The sequence below is a fragment of the Hyla sarda genome, chromosome 3 (assembly GCF_029499605.1).
Source record: "Hyla sarda isolate aHylSar1 chromosome 3, aHylSar1.hap1, whole genome shotgun sequence".
NCBI classification, from domain to species: Eukaryota; Metazoa; Chordata; class Amphibia; order Anura; family Hylidae; genus Hyla; species Hyla sarda.
Genome location: NC_079191.1, coordinates 93661529 through 93684012, shown reverse-complemented (window position 1 = coordinate 93684012; position 22484 = coordinate 93661529). Strand labels below are relative to the sequence as shown.

Here is a 22484-nt window from a genome sequence, read left to right as displayed (position 1 = left end):
GAAAAGGGGATACAGTAATAAATTGTGTATGTGGCTAGAGGTAGCTGGAAGGGTTAGGTTAGGTGAGGGGGGGTTAAGTGAAGTTAGAAGTTCATGTGCAAATCGCGGATCATGGAGAAGGGGGTTGGGGGTGGCAAGGAACAGGAGGGAAGAATGGGTAGGGGGGAAGCCAGCTAGGTTGATCTCCACAGGTAGAGAAGGGCTCTATTCGCCTCAGGAGGACGTGTTTAAATGGTAAAAGTAAATGAATATTAACAACAAGATTATAGTATGGAATGTGAGAGGGGTGAAAAATAAGAATAAACTGGTTGCAATTTTTGATAGAATTAATAAATACCTCCCGGCAATTGTATGTCTCTTAGAGAATTTGCTCATCATATTGGGCGGGGATAGGCAAAAGAAGTGTTTCACTCTACATTCTCAGAGTATTTTTCAGGGGTGTCAGTTCTAATTCATAAGGTAATGGTTATACAAACAATACACTCCCAACTGGATCATAGGGGAAGTTTTTTTTTTTTTTTTTGAATGCTTAGTGGGAGGACAGACTAACCGTTCTGGTATTTACATATATCCCCCCCCCCTTCTTTTTCAACAGAAGTGCTCCAAGCGCTAATGGATTTTCAAACAGATAAGGAACATCAGGATTTATTGGTGCTTGGAGACATGAATTGCGTTATGAATAAAGAAATGGATTTGGCAGGGTGGAGATCTGGGAAACAGTAACACTCTTGTATAAATGGTGCCCAGAAGTAGAGTTGGAGGATGCCTGGCGAAGTCAATATCCTAATAAGAGGATATCGCTACTGAATACAGATCAGAAAGTACTGGCGAAAATCTGGGCTAGGCGATTACAGCGAGTGATGAAACAGCTGGTTGGAAATGAACAAAAGGGATTTGTGCAGGGAAGAAAAATCTATAACGACATAAGACAGGTGTTTCTAAACATGCAGCTGCTTGGGGGTGGGGACCCCCGCTCCATCCTGCATCTTGATACACAGAAAGCATTTGACAGGGTGGAGTTGGGATTCCTCTATATAATGCTCCTAGAGCCAGAATTAATACAAATAATGAAATCTCACATGAGGCGGTCTTTTTACAGAGAGGAACAAGACAGGGATGTCCTTTGTCCCCCTCCTTATTTTTCCATTTTTATCGAACCCCTGGCGCAGATAAGAGAGACGGAGGTATTTGAGGGGTTCGGTATCAATGGAAGAAATCAGAAACTACTGCTTTACGTTGACAATGTGGTGCTGTTTGTAACTGATCCGGTGAAGAAATTACCTAAAATAATTAAGATGATAATGGAGTACGGGAAATGTACTGGCTTTCAGATTATCTGGAGGAAATCAGGATTACTGATGTTGACAGGTGAGCGGCAGGGAATCCCGCAAGAGATACATGTTTTACAAGAAATTTGGGCCCTGGAATATCAAGGGATCAAAATCTCCAAGAAGCTAGAGGATTTTGCCCAGCTAAATGTTAGTCCATTGATGCAAAAAGTCAGGACCAAAATAAAAATATGGGAAAAACGGTGTATGAATATGGCAGAAAGAACTATGCTGATAAGACAATTCTCTTCCCTATGTTTTTGAATGTGCTAAGAGCAGCACCAATATGGTTGGGGGTAACAACACTTTAGAGTACAGGGTGAGATTAATAGTTTTTTAATAGGACCGAAAACAGACACGTATGAAACACTAATTCCTGAGCCCCCTATGACAAAAGGAGGCCTTGGAATACCAAATTTACAACTGTATTATATAGCTTCACAAATGTAATATATGGGGGAAAAAAATTACCAAATTGGGGAACACTGGAGGCACCATACTGGAATTAATTGAAAGTGGTTGATGTATGCATGCAGAGGGAAAAAAGATTCCCACTGGTAATATGTTTAATACAGTATGGAGATTCACTAGACTGTTATTGGGAATTAAAGGGAGTCTACACTATACTTTAGTATGGGATAATGGATATTTGCCAGAATTTATTAAACTAAAAAAGAATGTTAATTCGGAAGAAAAAGGGATCACCAGAGTGAATAATTTAGTAGTAGGGAGCAGCTTCCTATATATACAAGTAAGGAGTGCTTTTGAGAACCCCAGATGGGAAATATATAGACACGAGTTAATTAATTATATATTAAGTTTACAGACTACAAAAGTAAAAGTTTTGGGCAGGGTATATAAAGACTTGGTAGGGAACTCCCTGGATAGATCTTCTCTAAAAAGTAGACCAAAATGGTCACAGGAGGTGGGACAGATAGAAGCAGAAGAATGGGGGGAGGTGTTTTAAAAATATTCTGCGTTCCTCTCTTAACCCCTTGGGGACGGAGCCCATTATGACGCTAAGGACGGGAGCATTTTTTGCAAATCTGCCACTGTCACTTTAAGCCTTAAAGGGGTTCTCCGGTGCTTAGACATCTTATCCCCTATCCAAAGGATAGGGGATAAGATGCCTGATCTCGGAGTCCTGCCGCTGGGGTCCCCCGTGATCTTGCACGCGGCACCCCAATTGTAATCAGTCCCCGGAGCATGTTCGCTCCGGGTCTGTTTACCGGCGACCACAGGGCCGGCGGCGTGTGACGTCACGCCTCCACCCCCATGTGACGTCACGCTCCGCCCCTCAATGCAAGCCTACGGGAGGGGACATGATAGCTGTCACGCCCCCTCCCATAGACTTGCATTGAGGGGCGGAGCATGAGGTCACACGGGTGGCGGAGGCGTGACGTCACACGCCGCCGGCCCGTGATCGACAGTAATCAAACCCGGAGCGAACACGCTCCGGGGACTGATTACAATTGGGGTGCCGCGTGCAAGATCACGGGGGTCCCCAGGGGCGGGACTCCCGCGATCAGGCATCTTATCCCCTATCCTTTGGATAGGGGGGATAAGATGTCTGAGCACCGGAGAACCCCTTTAATAACTCTGGGATGCTTTTACTTATAAATTTGATTCCAAGATAGTTTTTTGTGACATATTCTACTTTATGGTAGTGGTAAATTTTTGTCGATACTTGCATCATTTCTTGGTGAAAAATTCCAAAATGTGATGAAAAATGTGAAAATTTAGCATTTTTCTAACTTTGAAGCTCTCTGCTTGTAAGGAGAATAGACATTCCAAATACATTATATATTGATTCACATATACAATATGTGTACTTTATATTTGCATCATAAAGTTGACATGTTTTTACTTTTGGAAGACATCAGACATCAAAGTTCAGCAGCAATTTTCAAATTTTTCACAAAATTTTCAAAATCTGAATTTTTCAGGGACCAGTTCAGTTTTGAAGTGGATTTGAAGGGCTTTCATATTAGAAATGCCCCACAAATGACCCAATTATAAAAACTGTACCCCTCAAAAGAATCCAAAATGACATTCAGTAAGTGCGTTAACCCTTTAGTTGTTTCACAGGAATAGCAGCAAAGTGAAGGAGAAAATTCAAAATATACATTTTTTACACTCTCATATTCTTGTAGACCCAGTTTTTGAATTTTTACAAGTGGTAATAGGAGAATAAGCCCCCCAAAATTTGTAACCCAATTTCTCTCGAGTAAGGAAATACCTCAAGTGTTCGGCGGGCGCAGTAAAAATACCCACATGGCATACTATTTTGGAAACTACACCCCTTAAGGAACATAAAAAGGGGTACAGTGAGCCTTAACTACCCACAGGTGTTTGACGACTTTTTGTTAAAGTTGGATGTGTAAATGAAAAAAACATTTTTTTTTTACTAAAATGCAGTTTTTTCCCTAAATTTAAAATTTTTACAAGGGGTAATAGGAGAAAATGACCCCCAAAATTTGTAACCCCATTTCTTCTGAGTATGGAAATACCCCATGTGTGGACGTAAAGTGCTCTGCTGGCAAACTACAATGCTCAAAAGAGGAGAAGTGCCATTGAGCTTTTGGAAAGATAATTCGTTTGGAATGGTAGTCAGGGGACATGTGCGTTTACAAAGCCCCCCCCCCGTGGTGCCAGAACAGTGGACCCCCCCCACGTGACCCCATTTTGGAAACTACACCCCTCACAGAATTTAATAAGGGGTGCAGTGAGCATTTACACCCCACTGGCGTTTGATAGATCTTTGGAACAAATTACAAATTTTGGGGGCTTTTTTCCTATTTTTCCTTGTGAAAATGAAAAATTTAGGGTAACACCAGCATTTTAGTGAATTTTTTTTTCCCATTTTCCCATCCAAATTTAATGAAAATTTGTCACACATGTGAGGTGTTCAGGCTCACTATACCCCTTGTCACGTTCCATGAGGGGTGTCGTTTCCAAAAATGGGGTCACATGTGAGTATTTGTTTTTGCGTTTATGTCAGAACCGCTGTGCAAATCACCAATTTAGGCCTTAAATGTACATGGTGCGCTCTCTCACTCCTGAGCCTTGTTGTGCGCCCGCAGAGCATTTTACTCCCACATATGGGGTATTTCCGTACTCAGGAGAAATTGCGTTACAAATTTTGGGGTTCTTTTTTTTTCCTTTCACTGCTTGTGAAAATAAAAAGCTAAAAAGTATAGGGCAACCCCAGCATGTTAGTGTAAACCTTTTTTTTTTTTTTTACACTAACATGCTGGTGTAGCCCCCAACTTTTCTTTTTCATGAGGGGTAAAAGGAGAAAAAGGCCCCCAAAACTTGTAGTGCAATTTCTCCCGAGTACGGAAATACCCCATATGTGGCCCTAAACTGTTTCCTTGAAATACCACAGGGCTCCGAAATGAGAGAGCACCATGCGCATTTGAGGACTAAATTAGGGATTGCATAGGGGTGGACATAGGGGTATTCTACGCCAGTGATTCCTAAACAGGGTGCCTCCAACTGTTGTTAAACTCCCAGCATGACTGGACAGTCAGTGGCTGTCCGCAAATGCTGGGAGTTGTTGTTTTGCAACAGCTGGAGGCTCTATTTTGGAAACACTGCCGTACAATATGTTTTTCATTTTTATTGGGGGGACGTGTAAGGGGGTGTATATGTAGTGTTTTACCCTTTATTATATGTTAGTGTAGTGTAGTGTTTTTAGGGTACATTCGCACTGGCGTGTTACGGGGAGTTTCCCACTAGGAGTTTGCGCTGCAGCAAAAAGTTTGCCGCAGCCCAAACTTGAAGCAGGAAACTTACTGTAAACCTTCCCGTGTGAATGTACCCTGTACATTCACATGGGGGGACAAACCTCCAGCTTTTTCAAAACTACAACTCCCAGCGTGTACTGACAGACCGTGCGTGCTGGGAGTTGTACTTTTGCAACAGCTGGAGGCACACTGGTTTGAAAACCATCAGTTAGGTTCTGTTACGTAACTCAGTATTTTCCAACCAGTGTGCCTCCAGCTGTTGCAAAAGTACAACTCCCAGCATGTACTGATCGCCGAAGGGCATGCTGGGAGATGTAGTTATGCAACAGCTGGAGGTACGCAACTACAACTCCCAGCATGCCGAGACAGCTGTTTGGGCATGAAGGGATTTGTAATTTTGCAACATCTGGAGGGCCACAGTCGGAGATCACTGTGCAGTGGTCTATAAACTGTAGCCCTCCAGATGTTGCAAAACTGCTGTCTTGGCATGCTGGGAGTTGTAGTTTTGCAAGATCTTTAGGGATACAGTTTAGAGACCACTGTATAGTGGTCTCAAACTGTAGCCTTCCAGCTCTTGCAAAACTACATATTTCAGCATGCCCAAACAGCTGTCTGGGCATGCTGGGAGTTGTAGTTTTGCACCATCTGGAGGGCTACAGGATAGTGACCACTGTATAGTGGTCTCAGACTGTAGCCCTCCAGATGTTGTTAGGCAACTTACCGGCTTCCGTAGGATCCAGGGTACCGTCCTCTTCTTTAGCACGACATCGCCGCCCGCCGATCACCGTCGCCAGCTGCCGTCGGATAATAAAGTGGATCTTCGGCGCCCGGTCCCCTTCGATTCCCCCTTCTGCCCCGCCTATTGTGGGGGGGCAGGACGGGGAAAACAGAAGTTAGCCCCCCCCCGCCTCCGATCTGCTATTGGTCGTCGCTTCTGACGCCCAATAGCAGGAATGGGAGGGGTGGCACCCCTGCCACATCACTCCTATCCCTTCAGGGGGATCGTAGGTGTCTTAGACAACTGCGATCCCCCTTATATTCCGGGTCACCATAGATCCCGTATAACCCGGAATCAGCGCAAATCGAAAGTGTAAATTCACTTGCGATTTGTGCCGATAGCCGAAATGGGGGGGTCTGATGCCCCCCCCTGGACATTTGCGTGGGGTTCCTGCTGATCGATATCAGCAGTTACCCCGGTCCAATCCCTGCCCGGCACGCGGCGGGAACCGAAATTCCCACTGGCGTATGGATTCGCCATTCGTCCCCAACAGGTTAAGATATATATATATATATATATATATATATATATATATATATATATATATTCTCAATGGGGGAGATTTATCAAAACCTGGGCAGAGGAAAAGTTGCCCATAGCAACCAATCAGCTCGCTTTTTTCATTTTAAACATGGCCTCTGCAAAATGAAAGAAGCAATCTGATTGGTTGCTAAGGGCAACTGGGTAACTTTTCTTTGCACAGGTTTTGATAAATCTCCCCCCATGTGTATGTTCCAGCATCACGTCCAAACGGCTAAAGATATTGACATGAAACTTGGCAGACATGTTACTTATATGTCAACAACAAACATAGGATAGGTTATTTAACCCTTACTCGCCCCCATTTGCTTTTGTTTAAAGTCCCATACAAGTCTATGGGAAATATGTTACTGCATAACTTCCAAACAGCTGGAGATATTTCGAAATACTTGGTCACATGTTACTTACACATGCGGAGGGGGGAGGGAATGGGGTTTCATGTATGATGTTTTGCAATGTTATTAAATTGATTTATTGTATATGAAAAAAAATAAATCTGATCTTTTTAATCAGTTTAACCTGTTAAGAACCAAGGGCGTACCTGTATGTCCTGGGTCCTTTCCCTTTCTATAACGCAGGGTCACGGCGGGTCGGGCCCGGCCTCTAACAATGTCCGGGACCCGTGGCTAATAGCACGCGTCACTGATCGCGGTGCCGCATGCTATTAACCCATTAGATGCGTTGTTCAAAGTTGATTGCCGCGTCTAAAGTGAAACTAAACTACCTCTGGCTAGCTCAGGGGGCTGTTGGGGACCGCTGCAGTGAAATCGCGGCGTCCCGAACAGCTGTAGGACATGAGGAGGGTCCCCTTACCTGCCTCCTGGTGTCCGATCGCCGAATGACTGCTCAGTGCCTGAGATCCAGGCATGAGCAGTCAAGCGGCAGAATCGTCGATCAATGGTTTCCTATGAGAAACCATTGATCAATGTAAAAGATCAGTGTGTGTGCAGTGTTATAGCCCCCTATGGGGTCTATAACATTGCAAATAAAAAAGTGGGGAAAAAAGTAAATAAAAATCATTTAACCCCTTCCCTAAAAAGTTTGAATCACCCCCCTTTTCCCATTTAAAAAAAAAAAACCTGTGTAAATAAAAATAAACGTGTATCGCCGCGTGCGGAAATGTCCGTATTATAAAAATATTGTTAATTAAACTGCTCGGTCAATGGCGTACGCGCCAAAAAAAATTCCAAAGTACAAAATAGCGTATTTTTGGTCACTTTATATATAATGAAAAAAATTATAAAAATAAGCACTCATACCGCCCCAAACACGGAAAAATAACAAAGTTATAGGGTTAAGAAGATGACAATTTTAAACATTTAAATTTTCCTGCATGTAGTTATTATTTTTTCCAGACGTACCACATAATCAAACCTATATAAATGGTATCATTTTAATCGTATGGACCTACAAAATAAAGTGTCATTTTTACCAAAAAATGTACTGCGTAGAAACGGAAGCCCCCAAAAGTTACAAAATGGTGTTTTTTGTAAAAAAATTTCGCACAAGGATCTTTTTTTTTTTTCCCTTTCGTCATAGATTTTTGGGTTAAATGACTGATGTCATTACAAAGTAGAATTGTTGGCGCCATAAATAAGCCATCATATGGATTTGTAGGTGCAAAATTGAGAGTTATGATTTTTTAAAGGTAATGAGGAAAAAATGAAAGTGCAACAACAGAAAAACCCCTGGTCCTTAATGGGTTAATATCTGCTGTGTTCCTTCTAGGGACTGCATTTGGGGGCCGATTTATTTGCTTTTGTCACCTCGTACGGGACCTGATATGGCCCACCTACCATGGATGGCACTGGCGAAAGCCCTCGCAAGGGCATTGGCATTCCCGCGTACGCTAAGATCGCTTTCGTTGTATACTATGGACCCATACCCGTAAGCCAGACAGTGATCTGTGTGGTTTCCTCCGCCGCCTGTCACTCATCACACCGCTGATGTATTTGCGGCTGGAGTCCCGGTATTTCACTGATGTGCGAGGTGTACGAAGGAGTGACCCAGCGTGCGCTATGGACCCTATACGGGGTGATGGGGATATCATTCACGGCTCCTCACCCTCCCCGTTCTCAGGGCAGCAGGGATACTATTCATGGCTCCTAGGCCTCCCCTCCCTTCCACATGCGACAAAGGGGCACAGTGATCGCCTATCAGGCTGTTGCCCCCCCTTTTCGCCAGTGCCTGGAAGTGTTCTTGTTCAACCAGACTGTTGTCTGCATGGTTTCCGCCACCGTCAGTCTTCCATCTCAGGGCTGCAGCGGGCATGGCCAGGTTCCTGTACCTCACTGCCGGTGTGAGTAATCTCCCTGCAGTGACATGGGACTAATGCAAGTCAGCCAGACTTAGTCTGCTGGGTCTCTGGCACCACCAAGTTGCCCGTTAGCTCGGCCGCACTCTGGTATCCCACTTTCTGTCGGAGGGTTCGAACGAGTAATCCTGTGCGTTCAAGAATCCTTTACCAGTCAGCCAGACGGTTGTCTGCATGATTTGCTGCTGCGTCAGGTCAGCTACCATACATTTTCCACTGCAAGAACGGACGTTCAGGTAACCCACTGCCACGGTTTAGTTCACCCCATGGGCCTTATACAATGCACCACATACTGGTCCACAAGGTTCCCTTCTTTATTAGGTCCCTCTCTATGTGCCTGCTGCTCTCATAGCTGAGGGCTGGTGGCCTCTTTAAATGTGTGGCTCTGATTGCGGGACCCGGTGTGGCCATGGTCCCTATGCCATATAGCCAGACTGTGTCTACATGGTTTCTAATCCACCAGATCACTTCTCCCTTTCCTGCCGCTCCCGTGACTGCAGCCTGGTGACTTTCTTTCCATGTGAAGCTCCACACAGTGTGTCTCTCTGGGTTCATTGCTCCTGTTAAACCAATCAGACTGCGTCTGCTTGTTTCCTGTCCCACATACATCCTTCATCTCTTGCATCTGCGGCAGAAGTTCTGGTGTGTGGCTCCATTGGGAAATGGGATGTGGACGCTTCCTACAGGCTCCATGGCCTTTCACAGCAACAGCAGCACTCTTTTCCCCTTTCTAAGAATTCCATGTTGGGTGCTAGGGGCATGGTTGTGACATACCGTTGGGTGCTGAGCCTGTCTTCCATGCTGCCGGACTTTTGGATGTCTGCGGTTTCTTTTGTGTTTACAGTCTTGGTACCCCACTACTATCGTGAGGTGTCCGTATCCCTCTGCACGTGTAGTGGCCACCTTCCTTCTGTCGGTGGGGTGTGCCTCGGGCCTTCCTAAAGTTTGTTGTCAGCACGTCTGCGACAGTTGAACACCTCTGTTCTGGCATGGGGCCTGGTGGGGTGTCATCAGTTCAGCGCTCTCCTTATGCCTCCAGGTATCTTCCTGGATTCCTGTCCAGGGTGGTTTAGGCGCCTGCTCTGTTGCCTTACACACAGCCAGACTGGCTTTGTTGGCAACCACCGGGCCTAAGGTTTTCACCCCATTGGGGTATTCTTCTCAACGCTGTTAGTTGCTTGGTGTGTGTACATTTTTACTCACGTCTTTTCATCTTGCCCAGCCATTGTCCAGGGTTCCGATCCCTCTGGGGGCACAACTTGGCTCTTCGATATGCTCTCTCTGAGTTCCTGGGGGCTACATCCGCCCAGTATTTTGTCCCGTTGCCGTAGGGTGGCATTTTCCCACTCTTACAGTGCCAGGCGCAATTGACAATTTCCCTTCCATGGGGTATGGGAATCGGGGTTTGGCATGGTCAGTGCCAGAGTTTCATCCCGACCACCCCTCTTTTTCCCTCCACTAGGGGGATTATTTCACTGGGCGAGATGGAGCCATCTCTCTCTTCCCACTATATAGGTGGGTTATCTGGCTGGGCCCTTGTTTTACGCTGAAAGCATTTGCATGGTGGGAATGTGTGCTTACTGCCCACTATTGCAGCCTGGCTTTCGTCCTGTTTCCTGGTTATCTACTGGTGTTCATGCAGCCATGGCATTCTCCTCTGTAGGTTTTTTTTTTCAGTCATGTATGGCTCGTCGACAGCCGGTCTAGCCACCATCTGTCATTTGAGTCCTGCCATTGCTCTCCTTCCCCCTCGTCACACTCTCCCTGGTATGGTGTGTTCCTCCTTCTCTTGACGGTCTCAGTTGCACTACACTGACACCACGGTCTTCTGGAGTAACCTTCCTGTGTTCAGAGCCTGTGTGTCCCAGCCGGGTTTCCTTTTGTTTCCACCTCCATTCCAGTCCTGACTAGTTGTTGCTTCAGTGTGCTCTGGTCCACTTGGACCACTGGGGCCCAGGACCAGTTGGTCTCTTTGTCTTGGATACTATCCTGGGACGCTGTAGCATGCCTTCTTTTCTAGGTCGGCCCTCCTGAGTCTTGGGCCTTAGTGATGGTTGAGGTCTCGGGCATGTGAAGCGATCCTGCTCAGACTTCTCCACATTCCCGTTTGTGGGGTGGTCTCTCTGTGCCGCACTTCTTCTTGTCTCGACGCGGAAGTTTGTCTCCCGGAGCGTTTCGCAGATGTTGGGTTTCCCTAACCTTCAGGTGTAAGTCTTCCAGAAGACTCAGGAACCTCCTTTTTCCAATGTCGTCCGCTTCAGTGTTCCGGGATGCTCCATTTCAGGGTCTTCCGCTCCTTTTTTGGCCCTTTATTCTTCCGTGTCTGTCTTCCAGGTGACCCAGGAACCTCCAGTTTCCGGGCCTATCGTTCCAGTGTCCTGGGATGTCCCTTTTCTGGACGTTCCGCTTTTTTGGCCGTTATTACCTTCTGTCTCCTCCATCGGGGTCCATGTTCTCTCAATATGGAGGGCGTTCCGGTCATCCGGATTACACCAGTCGAGGTATTTTGCTTCCCGGGGGCTCGTGGCTGGCCCCTGGATGGGGATTTTGGTCTGCAGATGTTTAGTTCAGCGATCTTCTGTACCAAGCCTCTCTTGAGCCAGTTTCCATCTTTATTTTTTCCAGTGGTTTTCTGGCCTCCACCTTCTGTGTTCGCCTTCTGTCCAGGCGTCCACTGCTCTTCTTGGCATTTTTCCGCCATGTTCTCTTGAATAGGTTGACTGGATGGGGCTCATTTGTTGTGCCCTTTTCCATTTTTGTTTTCCAGCCTGGCTGGCCCTCTCTGGTTCTGTGTTCCTTGGAGTTGTTTTCCAACTTCCTTCCAGGAGGGCCCATCTGGCTTCCTAGTCGACCTTTTTCTTGTGTCTCTATGTAACGTAGGTTTGAGTCTCTGCAAAGCACGGTCCCTTCCTTTGGCGTCCGAGTCCATCTCCATGGTCCGTAGGCCTTACGGACGAGTGGGTTTAATCTCGGGACTGATCCCCTTTCGCTAGTTGTTGTTCTTCCCACCCTAGGGGACTGCTTTGGTATGTCCCATCAGTATAGGTTTCCCCCAATGAAGAGCAACCGAGAAAAGGAGATTTTTTTTTTGTACTCACCGTAAAATCTCTTTCTTGTAGCCTTCATTGGGGGACACCGCACCCACCCATTTCTTTATTTATTTTTTTTATCCGGATATTCCTTTCTGGTTATTTTTTTTATCTGGGATTCTTTCTAGGGTCCGGGGGACATATTTCTTTGTTAGCTTTTCCTACTGCTTTGTGTCAAAACTTATAACCTCACTTCCAGTGGGCGGGTATATCCCACCATGGAGGAGCCGACTTTTTTCGTTAGTGTCAGAGCCTCCTAGTGACGAGCATATACCCATCAGTATAGGTGTCCCCCAATGAAGGCTACGAGAAAGAGATTTTATGGCGAGTACAAAAAATATCTCCTTTAAGTGTACATGTTTTGTTTTAAACATGTTTTGCAAAAAGAGTACCTGTCATCAAACCATATTTTCTAAATTAACTTAGATTATATTCCTTAACTGCTCCTAACACCCCTCCTGCCCTTAGAAAAAAAAATCCTGAGCTTTAAAAAGCTGTGTATCATACCTTTCCTGTTGCTCACATTGTGTGAGCTCCCGGCAGGAGAAAGTGAACGCTCCCCAGCAGGCGCAACGTCACTGAAGCCTGCGAGATCTGTGTCTCGCCATGCCCTGCACGCACTTCCTGAGTTTGTTCTCCTGCCAGGCCGGGAGGAGACCAAACTACCTGTTTGACTTGTGCTGAAACAGAAAAGAGCCACCCAGTGGCCATTTTTTCAATCACATTAAAAACCTATAAAGGTTGAAGATTTGTACAGCAAGTAAATAACAGTGTCTTATAATTATGTAAGGAACAATGTATTAAACGTTTAGCTTGGTGACAGGTAATCTGTAACAAACAATTTTGTCTATTATCTACTTATAGATTTATTTGAAAAGGCCCTGTGATCTCTCCTGACATTTGTTTTACTAGATACTTGTATTTCCCCATGAAATATTAGTTCAGTAGCATTTTTTTTAAACTCCATGGTCCCTTTACATGGTCATCCCATGGAGTGTTTTATTTCATTTACCCCCTGTGCTGTAGGAAATATAAGAACTTTCTGACAGCTTTCTGAAGTGATACCTGCTGAATCTTGGGGACGCAGAAGTTGTTTGCACCATTGCCTACTTTAGTGAACCTTGTGTCCCCAGTAGAATGACATATCGCCTTATCATTTAAAATGGGGAAAAAGAACCTATGCAAAAATGTTTTGTAGATTGAACAGGAAAGGAGGGAAGCAGAGTTAAGAGCAAAGCAAGAAGAGGAAGAACAATGCAGGCGCCTCGAAGAGGAGGAGAGAAAAAGAAAAGAGGAACTAGAACTTGCACGTCGCAAGCAGGTATTACTTTGAGAGTTTGATAAGCCTTTGTAATTGATAAAGAAAGGTATGCCGGACAATGGTGAAAAGCAGTTGCATTTCTGGACATCTTGCCCCCTTTGAGGTTTATTTTTGAGATTTCTAGATATGCAAAGATCTAAAGTAAAATCTTTGAGTGCTGTGCCTCATATTTAGGCGAGGGCTAAAAACTGAAGAGGTTTGCAGTTTCAGAGCCCTTTATTTATGCCTTATTGACCATATTTAAAAAAACTTATGTTAGCATATAGTATTTTTTTTTTAGGGTCTGTCACATGTACAGTATCTTGCACGTATTTGATTCACAGGATTTGAGGGCAGGGTCACCCAAGCCGTATTTTGCTGTGTATTTTCTGCAGCTGATTTTGCTACCCATTGACTTCAATGGGAAGGAAAATATGCAGCAAAATACAGCATGTGTGACCCTACCCTTAAAGTAATTTAGTTAACATTAAAATCTGCTGCATATCTGCAGTTCGTGAATACACCCTTAAACAGCAAACATTCTATTTTATAATTGAAATATCTAACCACACATTTAATCTATCAGGAGGAAGCCCTGCGGCGCCAGAGAGAGCAGGAATTGGCACTCAGAAGACAAATTGAGGAAGAGGAGAGAAAAAGGGAGGAGGAGCGAAGGCTTCTAGAGGAAAGGAGGCGGCAGGAAGAGGAGAGGAGAAGACAAGAGGAGGAGAAAAGACGACTTGAAGAAGAGAAAAAGAGGATAGAAGAAGAAAGGAGGAGAAAAGAGGAAGAAAAGAAACGGGAAGAGGAAGAGAAGAGAAAAAGGGAAGAGCTTCAAAGAAAGCAGGTATAATAAAAACTACAGCACTAGACAGCTGTACATTTCTTCATAAAGCATTCCAAATTTTTAAAAAGTCAAAGTTCACATTTTAACACAATTGCAGTTTATTTTTTTACCCGAAATAGATTAATTTCTTTAAGTTCTTTTTAGCTGTAAGAACTAACATTCTCTCATGCAGGGCTCCAAAATACCCTACGTAGACATTGCATTCAATGGGAATGCTGGGTTCTGGCAGCCTCCACTTACTGCAAACTACTTTATTATTGCAAATAGCGATATATAAACATGCCTAAAGGAAGATAAATAGTCCAATGCCAAATATATCAAAAACAGAGAAAGAAGAAATTGATATGGACAGTCAGTGCAGAACTATATTCGTCAGGATAGACAATATAACACTTTAAAGAATGATGGATGAAAAAAAGAAGGAAAAAAAAGAGTGGGGGATGGGATGCAGGGAGAAGGGTTAATTAACTGGAGTATGACCCAGAAACTGCAGGAAAGGGGGAATTAACTGGTGTATGACCCAGAAACTGTGGGAAAGGGGGAATTAACTGGAGTATGACCCAGAAACTGCGGGAGTGCCAGAGTCACAGAGGGTACTATAGCCAGGGGAGGCCACCTTCTGCCGCAGCGATCAGATTCAGCAAGAGTCAAGGCAATCAGTTCAGGAATACCTCTTTAATGGCTCTAGTGTTCCCTATGAGCATGTGTAATGAAAAGCCGACTGAACAGCAAGCAGGTTTTTTGAACAAGGCTTTTTGAAATAGAGATTAAAATAGCCCATGCTCTGAACAATTTTGCATCTAAAACAATGAAATAATGAAAAAGACAGCTCTCCCTCTTTTGAATCTCATTTGGCGTACATGCATACATATTTTGTTTTATAATAATGCTAGGAGGAGGCTGCAAGATGGGCACGGGAAGAGGAGGAGGCTGCAAGGAGAATTCTGGAAGAAGCACGCTTACAGCAGGAGGAAGAAGAACGCAAGAAGCGAGAAGAGGCTCAGAGGCAGAAAGAACTTCAAAGACAAAGGCAGCAACAACAGGAAGCCTTAAGGCGTCTGCAGCAACAGCAGCAGCAACAGCAACTTGCACAGATGAAGGTACTGGGAAACCTCTTTTTCTTTTTATTTTGTGTAGGTTTCCATGGAAACGGGCTACAATAAAATGGTGCATTATTCCTATCAAATGATCCTTCCCTCTAACTTTTCAGTAAGTCATTAAAGGAGAACTCCAGAATAGAAAAATTGTCCTCCATAATGCCGGCAGTAAAAAAATAGATACATACCTTCATTCGCTCCCCCGGTGCCTCCGGTAACCCACTCCGGTCTCCGCCGCGATCCTCTTCCTGGTTGACGGCGAGTCATACTAGTAGGTGCCGGGGCCTAAAACGTCACACTGCCGCTCAGCCTATCCCCGGCCGAGTTGGGACTTCGCTATGGCCGGTGATTGGCTGAGTGTAGTATGACTCGCCGGCAACCAGGAAGAGGATCGCGGCGGAGACCGGCGTAGGTTACCAGAGGCATCGGGGGAGCTAAGGAAGAGATGTATCTATTTTTTATTTTTTTTACTGCTGGCAGTATGGAGGACAATTTTTCTATTATGGAGTTCTTCTTTAAGAAGTGGGAGATAATGGATGACTATATATGGTAAAATTGTTACCAATAATAAATCTTTCCAAATACCCTTAACAACCCAACCCCTGTTCACATGTCATGTGGCCTTTAAGGAGGTTCGGTCTGGGCTCCTGACTTGAGTCCACACCATACCTGACAGTTTTCACCTGATTTCAGTAGCTGGTGGCCTCAAAGTCCTGCAAATAACAAGTCTGTAAATTGGGGTAAAATTAAGAAATATTGCTCTAGAAGAAAAAAAGTGTTGTGGAGAAAAAAATGTAAATGCTGACATTTTAATTTGGAGGGTCAGTGGGGGAGATTTGTCAGAACCTGTGTAGGAAGAGAGTGGAGCAGTTGCCCATTGCAACCAATTAGATTGCTTTCTTTATTTTGCAGAGGTCTTTTTTTTTAAATGAAAAAAGCTGGTTGCTATGGGCAGCTGCAGTACACTTCCTCTGCAGAAATTTTGATAAATCGCCCCTTCCCCATAACTGAAGAGTGGTGGCAAAAGTCAATGGGGAAAGTAGAAAAGAATAGCATGTACAGTTATATTTTATATATTGGTTGATTTAACACCAGATATCTGTCTGTGAAGTTGTTTTACTGATATTAGAAAAAACGTAAATCAGCTCACCACCAGTCTGAATATGCAGTAAGTCCGTGGACACAGTGTAGCGGAAGCACAGAAATCAATGGGCCGTATCCCACGTAGACATAGCAGCAGAAGAAAATATGTAAATCCAGCTAGCAGCAAGGGGTGAATTAAAATCTTCAAACTTTAATATAAATCCATGTTAAAAGGAAAACAAAAGCAACATGTCACTGTGAAAAAAACTGATGTGTTTCGGGCTGGGCATCAGCCCTTCATCATGATTAAGGGCTGATGACCAGCCCGAAACACATGAGCTTTTTTTTTTTTTTTTTTTTTTTTTTTTTATACAGTGACATGTTGCTTTTGTTTTGCCTTTAACATGGATTTATATTAAAGTTTGAAGATTTTAATTCACCTATTGCTTGAGAGCTGGATTTACATCTTTTTTTCTGCTGCTATGTAATAATGATAGCCTGAATGGATTCATGTATGTTTTGCATTCATAATAAATTTCTGGCTTTGGTTTCAAAAACTAAATGAAAAAATCCTCAACAGGAACACACAGGGTTGATTCATAAGGCCTGTTAGGCCTGCTTACCTTTGTTAGGTAGGTGAGCGAATATTAAATGGGTTGTGGGATTTATTTTATTAAAGGGGTTGTCCGCTGCCCTGCCTTCCGGAGTTCCGCTCGCAGTGTCCGGAAGTTCATTACTCCGAACGCTGTGTGCGGGCTTCCGTGTTCGAGGCCGCCCCCTCGTGACGTCATGCCCGGCCCCTCGTGACGTCACGTCCGCCCCCTGAACGAAAGTCTATGGGATGGGGGCATAACAGCGTTCGCGCCCCTTTACCATAGACTTTCGTTGAGGGGGCGGGCGTGACGTCACGAGGGGGCGGCCTCGAACCCGGAAGCCCGCACACAGCGCTAGGAGTAATGAACTTCCGGACGCTGCGAGCGGAGCTCCAAAATCCCGGGCAGCGGATAACCCCTTTAATAGTTACTCACCCCCTGGCTATCCACAGCTAATAAGTAATCTTATTATTGCCCCAAAAATGCTCCTGTACTTGGCTCCAGTGGCATAACTTGTAACCTCACCAACTCTTCTTGCTCCAGAGGTCCTCAGATACTGGCTGTATCCTTGAGGTTGCTCTAAGGTGCTGTTACTTACAGGTAATTTGTAGAGCTCAAAGAAGTCCAGAACTTTAAATTCTCTTCAACTGCAGCAACAACAACAAGATTTTTCTGCAAAGCGAGAACCTGCACTGACCACTATCGAAAAACTGGGCAGTGGTGAATCATACTTCATTGACTCTGTAAGAAGAAAAAAAAGATTTTTTGGGAAGTGTACAGTATGTTGTTTTTTTGTTTCAGTTACCATCTTCATCCACATGGGGGCAGCAGGTGAATTCAGGAGGAGCATCACAGTCCACATTATCTTTGGCAGAGATACAGAAGCTTGAGGAAGAAAAAGAGAAGCAAAATCTAGAAGAGGTGTGTGCATTCTGTTAAGTCAAAACGTAACCCATAACCTGCAGCTTTCTAATATACTTTTAGAGAAGTGAAGCATTATTGTTTACAATTGCGGAGTGAAAATCCATACGGACCTAACGAAGACAATGTAAAACGAAAAACTGCGGTTTTGAAACTGAGGAAGGGGTATAAAGGTTTAACTGATACATCTTTCCTGTGGTACCCAATCTGAATACTAGTAAGGGAGAAAAAAAACATGCAATGGAATATTTTGGATGTGAGTTTTTACTCCATTAATGATAGTAACATGACAGGTCCCTGTCCTCCAGTCATCACAGAGGGCCCTACGTCCAATAAGCACAGCAGTACCATCCCTTAAGTCAATTGACTTCTCCTTTCTTTCACAAATTCCCAGCCCAGTCCATCTTTTGCCAACAGTAGCAGCATTCACCACACCTTTTCAATAGAAGGAGCAGGGACTGTGTGGAGCAGGTGTTGGCTTTAGGGTACAGCTGACACACTGCTGCAGTGGGCGAGATTGTAGATAATTCTAAGCCCAGTCGATTAACCACTTAGATCAGTGTTTCCCAACCAGGGTGCCTCCTGCTGTTGCAAAGCTACAACTCCTAGTTGGCTGTCCGGGCATGCTGGGAGTTGTAGTTTCTCTATCGGCTCCATTGGGGGACACAGATCGTGGGGTGTATCTTGCTGTCTCTAGGAGGTGTTACACTATGGTAATTAAAAAAGTCAGCTCCTCCCAGCAGGATATACCCGCCTTCAGGCTCTGAGCTAGTCAGTTTAAGCTTAGTGTCTGAAGGAGCTGGACTGGTCTGGGCTATCCAGACCAGGTCTTTTGTTTTCCTAGTATAGGGACGTGTTAGTTTTTTATTCCTTTTTCTTTCTGTTTTCAGGTGGGGACTCAGGGACTGCGGTTCCCTGTTTCCCCATTGCGAGTAAGGGGGCACAGACATTGCGTATATGCGCTGTTAACCCCCCCCTCACCAACGGTCAGCGCCTGGGTGGTACCTTATGGGTCCGGGTCCCCATATGTCTCTGCTTGCCTCGCTCGTGCATAGCAGCCAGGCGTGATGCAGGGACCATAAGCTTGCTGAAGACTTCACTGAAGACTCCATTAGGTAAGTTATTCTGACTGAGGTAAGTACCTTTTTCCACAGGTACAGCCTCGCAACCTCTGGAGACCCCCTGTTTTGGCCCACCTCAGTTTTTGGGGCCTTTTTAACAGGGGCTGCATTTGCTGGGGGAGCAGTTACATTAAGGGGGCATATATTACAAAAATTCCTTTATTGTGTGTGTGTGTGGGGTGTGTGTTTTTTGGACACTACTTAGCTCCTCATATGCGGCTGTCAGCCGCGGCGCTTTTCAGCTCGAGCGCTCTCAGCGCCGGCTTATATATCCCTTCACAGCGCCTTATATGCGGCTGCAGCCGCGGCGCTGTTATGAGCCGGGTGCTTCAGCGCCGGCTCAGTTTTACTTTAATTTTGCCGGCAGAGGCGCATATACAGTCAGATGGGCGCTCGGGACAAGGAGCGGGCGCCATGACACTTCTTCCTAGACGCTTGTAGCTCCGCCCACTGACCGGGTGGACCTCTCAGAGGCGTGAAGCAGCGCCCAATCTGCGCCGTGGGCGTGATTTTCTGTGTTTAGGGGTCAGTTACTTTGTGCCTTGCTCCAGGCACACCCCTCCCTATTGGCTGGCCTTATGAGTCTAGCTAGCTGCACGGAGCAATTTCTCCTCACTGCAGCTGACAGGGGACACAGATCTGGGTGAGAAAGTGCCTGTCTTCCCCTTTTTACCCCATTATGTCCGTACCCAGGGCTGTTCATCCCTCTAAACAGAAACCTGGGAATTTAGTGACTTACTATACCTGTAAGCACTGTAATACCAAGATGCCTGGCTCCGCTGAGCCCGCTTGCTCTGCCTGCTCCTCTGCTCCCCCAGACCCCCTGATGCCCCTTCGGTCCCGGTGGGTTCAGCCGCTCCTCCAGCCTGGGTTTCTTCCCTGACCCAGTGTATGGCTGACTTGTCCCAAGTCTCCCGTTTGGTGGCTGAGGCCTCCCGCAAAATGGTGTCCGCTTTGAAGGGGTCATCCCGGCGCAGGGCCTCTGAGAGGGCCCGCTCTTCGTCCCCTCGTACCTCACGCTCTCACAAGCGTGCTAGGGGTGCCTCGTCTGACTCTTCCATTGAGTCCTCGGATAGACGTGGGCGTTCCCCTTGCGGGTCCAGCCCCTCCCTATCATCTGGGCACAAACGTCGCTCCTGTAGAGGACGTTCTCGGAGTCGCCACTCTGCCACGCCAGAGCCACGTACCTGGTCTGGATCGCCCCCCTACAAGACAGCCTCTACTCATTCACATTCCTCTGGTGAACTAGTGGACGAGGCTTCCGAACCGACATCTGACCCATAGGACCGCTCAGGCTCAATTGCTATGGTGAACTCATTGGTGACAGCCATAAGAGACACCTTTCTCTTGGAGGACCCAGTATCTTCGGATGTCAATCCAGAAGTATCCTTTCATCGTACTAAGCAAGCACCTAAAAGGTTCAGCTCTCTCGCTGACTTTGATGACATTCTGGAATCCGCATGGAAACATCCAGACATGAGATTCCCGGGAATCAAGACAATTCAAGAACGTTATCCATTTGACAAGGACCTTGTCGCTAAGGTGGCTTCCGCTCCCTCAGTGGATCCACCAATCTCCCGGATCTCTAAGGCGACTACACTGCCTCTGGATCCCGCAGACAAGAAGGTAGAATCTTTAGCCAAGTTTGCTTCTGAAGCAGCTGGCTCTTCTCTTATTCCCATCTTCGCCTCGACATGGGTGTCCAAGGCCCTGTCGGAGTGGTGCCAAAAGCTCCATCAGGATATCTTAGCGGGATCCTCCCCCACAGGATATATCTGCTCTGGCTCTCCAATGCGCTAAAGCTGGGGACTTTCTGTGCGCAGCTTCCATGCAGTCAGCCCGTTGTTCTCCCTCTGCTGTGGGTCACCTAGCGGCCCTCCGCCGCTCTATGTGGCTTAAAGCTTGGAACGCGGATGCTTCCAAAAGGTCTCTCACTGAGCTTCCCCTTACGGGCGGCCGTCTTTTTGGAAAACGCCTTGATGAGATTATCTCTGAGGCAATAGGAGTAAGAATTCCTTGTTACCTCAAACTAAGGCTCGCCCTACTTCCCAAAGGAAGTCCTTTTCCTTTGGGACCTCTAGTCCCAGTAAAGGGTCCGGGCAGTCGCCCTCGCGGGATAAGAAGGCTCCCTCATTCCGGGCACGCCCGTCTTGGAAGTCAGACTCCAACCGCCTAAACTGGGCAACCGCAAACCCACTTCTGCATGTAGTGAGGCCCCCACCCGCGGTTTCTTTTCGGATGGGAGGTCATCTCTTATTTTTTCCGAGACATCTGGACCTCACAGTCTCTGCTCTCGTGGCTTCGCTCCTTTCTTCCCATTCACTGGCAGGTTGTTACAGCGGATGCCAGCCTGTCGGGCAGGGGCGGCGTGTTCAGGGCTTGGACGGTTCAGGGACTCTGGTCTCCTCCGGAGACCCTTCTTCCGATAAATAAATTGGAATTACGGGCGATTCTTCTTTGTCTTCTTCATTGGGAGTCACGTCTTCAGTCCTGTCCTGTCCGCTTTCAGTCGAACAACGCCACGGCCGTGGTGTACATAAATCGATAGGGTGGCACTCGCAGCTCGGCAGCCATGGCCGAGGTGACCAAGATTTTCACCTGGGCGGAGAACAAGGTTCCGGCCTTTTCGGCAATTCACATTCCGGGAGTGGTCTCTTCATCCAGAGGTCTTCACGCAGCTCTGCGGCCTCTGGGGCATTCCGGACGTGGATCTCTTCGCGTTTCGGCACAATCAGAAAATTCTTCCGTTTGTGTCTAAGTCCGGGACCCTCAGGCTTTGGCCGTGGACGCCCTAGTGATTCCTTGGGCGGGGTTCGACCTACCTTATCTGTTCCCTCCTCTTCCGCTCCTTCCCAGGGTGTTGAGGAAGCTCGAGGCTGAGGACGTCTCCGCCATTCTGGTAGCTCCAGATGGGCCCCGAAGGTCGTGGTACGCTGACGTAGTCAAGCTCCTGGACGACGCTCCTCTGCGCTTTCAGCCCCACCCGGACCTACCCTCTCAGGGTTCTCTTTGCCACCCCAATTTACAGTTGCGGTATTTGACGGCGTGGCGGTTGAGACCGCGGTTTTGAGGTCCCGCGGGTTCTCTTCCCCAGTCTTGCACACCATGCTCAAGGCTCGTAAGCCCTCCTCCGCTAGAATTTACCACCGTACTTGGCGGTCTTATTTTCGTTGGTGTGAAGCTCAGGACTTCTCCCCGGTGACCTTCTCGGTCCCCCGTCTTCTCTCCTTTTTGCAGTCTGGTTGGAACTGTCTCTGTTCTCTTACAGGTCAGGTTTCGGCCCTTACTGTTCTTTTCCAGCGGCCCCTGGCTTCTAATCCTCATGTCCGGTCCTTCCTGCAAGGAGTGGCGCATGCTGTTTCTCCTTATCGGTCAGCTTCTCTCTCTTGGGACTTGAATTTGGTTCTGAGTGCCCACCAGGGTGCACCCTTTGAGCCCCTTAGAGAGGTGTCTCTCCGCCTCCTTTCTTGAAAAGTGGCGTTTCTTGTGGCTATCACCTCCATCCGGAGGGTGTCTGAATTGGCAGCTTTTTCCTGCGTTTCTGGTGATCCACCTGGACAAGGTCGTTTTCCAGCCAGATCCTTCCTTTTTACCTAAGGTGGTCTCGGCGGGATAGTTTTGCATCAGCTGGAGGCACACTGGTTGGGAAACACTTACTTAGATGCTGTGATTGCTTCTGACCACAGCCTCTAAGTGGTTACATGAATGGGGTGTGTGGTTTGGA

At 46.4% G+C, this 22484-nt stretch overlaps 1 protein-coding gene across 6 annotated transcripts in view; it reads left to right on the top strand.

Annotated features, from left to right (window-relative positions):
• The window catches only part of GIGYF2 (GRB10 interacting GYF protein 2), a 208667-nt gene that overhangs the window by 154833 nt on the left and 31350 nt on the right, over positions 1-22484 (top strand). For 5 of the 6 annotated variants that reach the window (XM_056564616.1, XM_056564619.1, XM_056564614.1 and 2 more), the window contains 4 exons: positions 12997-13119; positions 13685-13945; positions 14839-15045; positions 17520-17639. In XM_056564616.1, the coding sequence (XP_056420591.1) occupies positions 12997-13119; positions 13685-13945; positions 14839-15045; positions 17520-17639 (711 nt within the window). The remainder of the gene's footprint in view (positions 1-12996; positions 13120-13684; positions 13946-14838; positions 15046-17519; positions 17640-22484) is intronic. The other variant, XM_056564617.1, reaches the window with a different exon arrangement.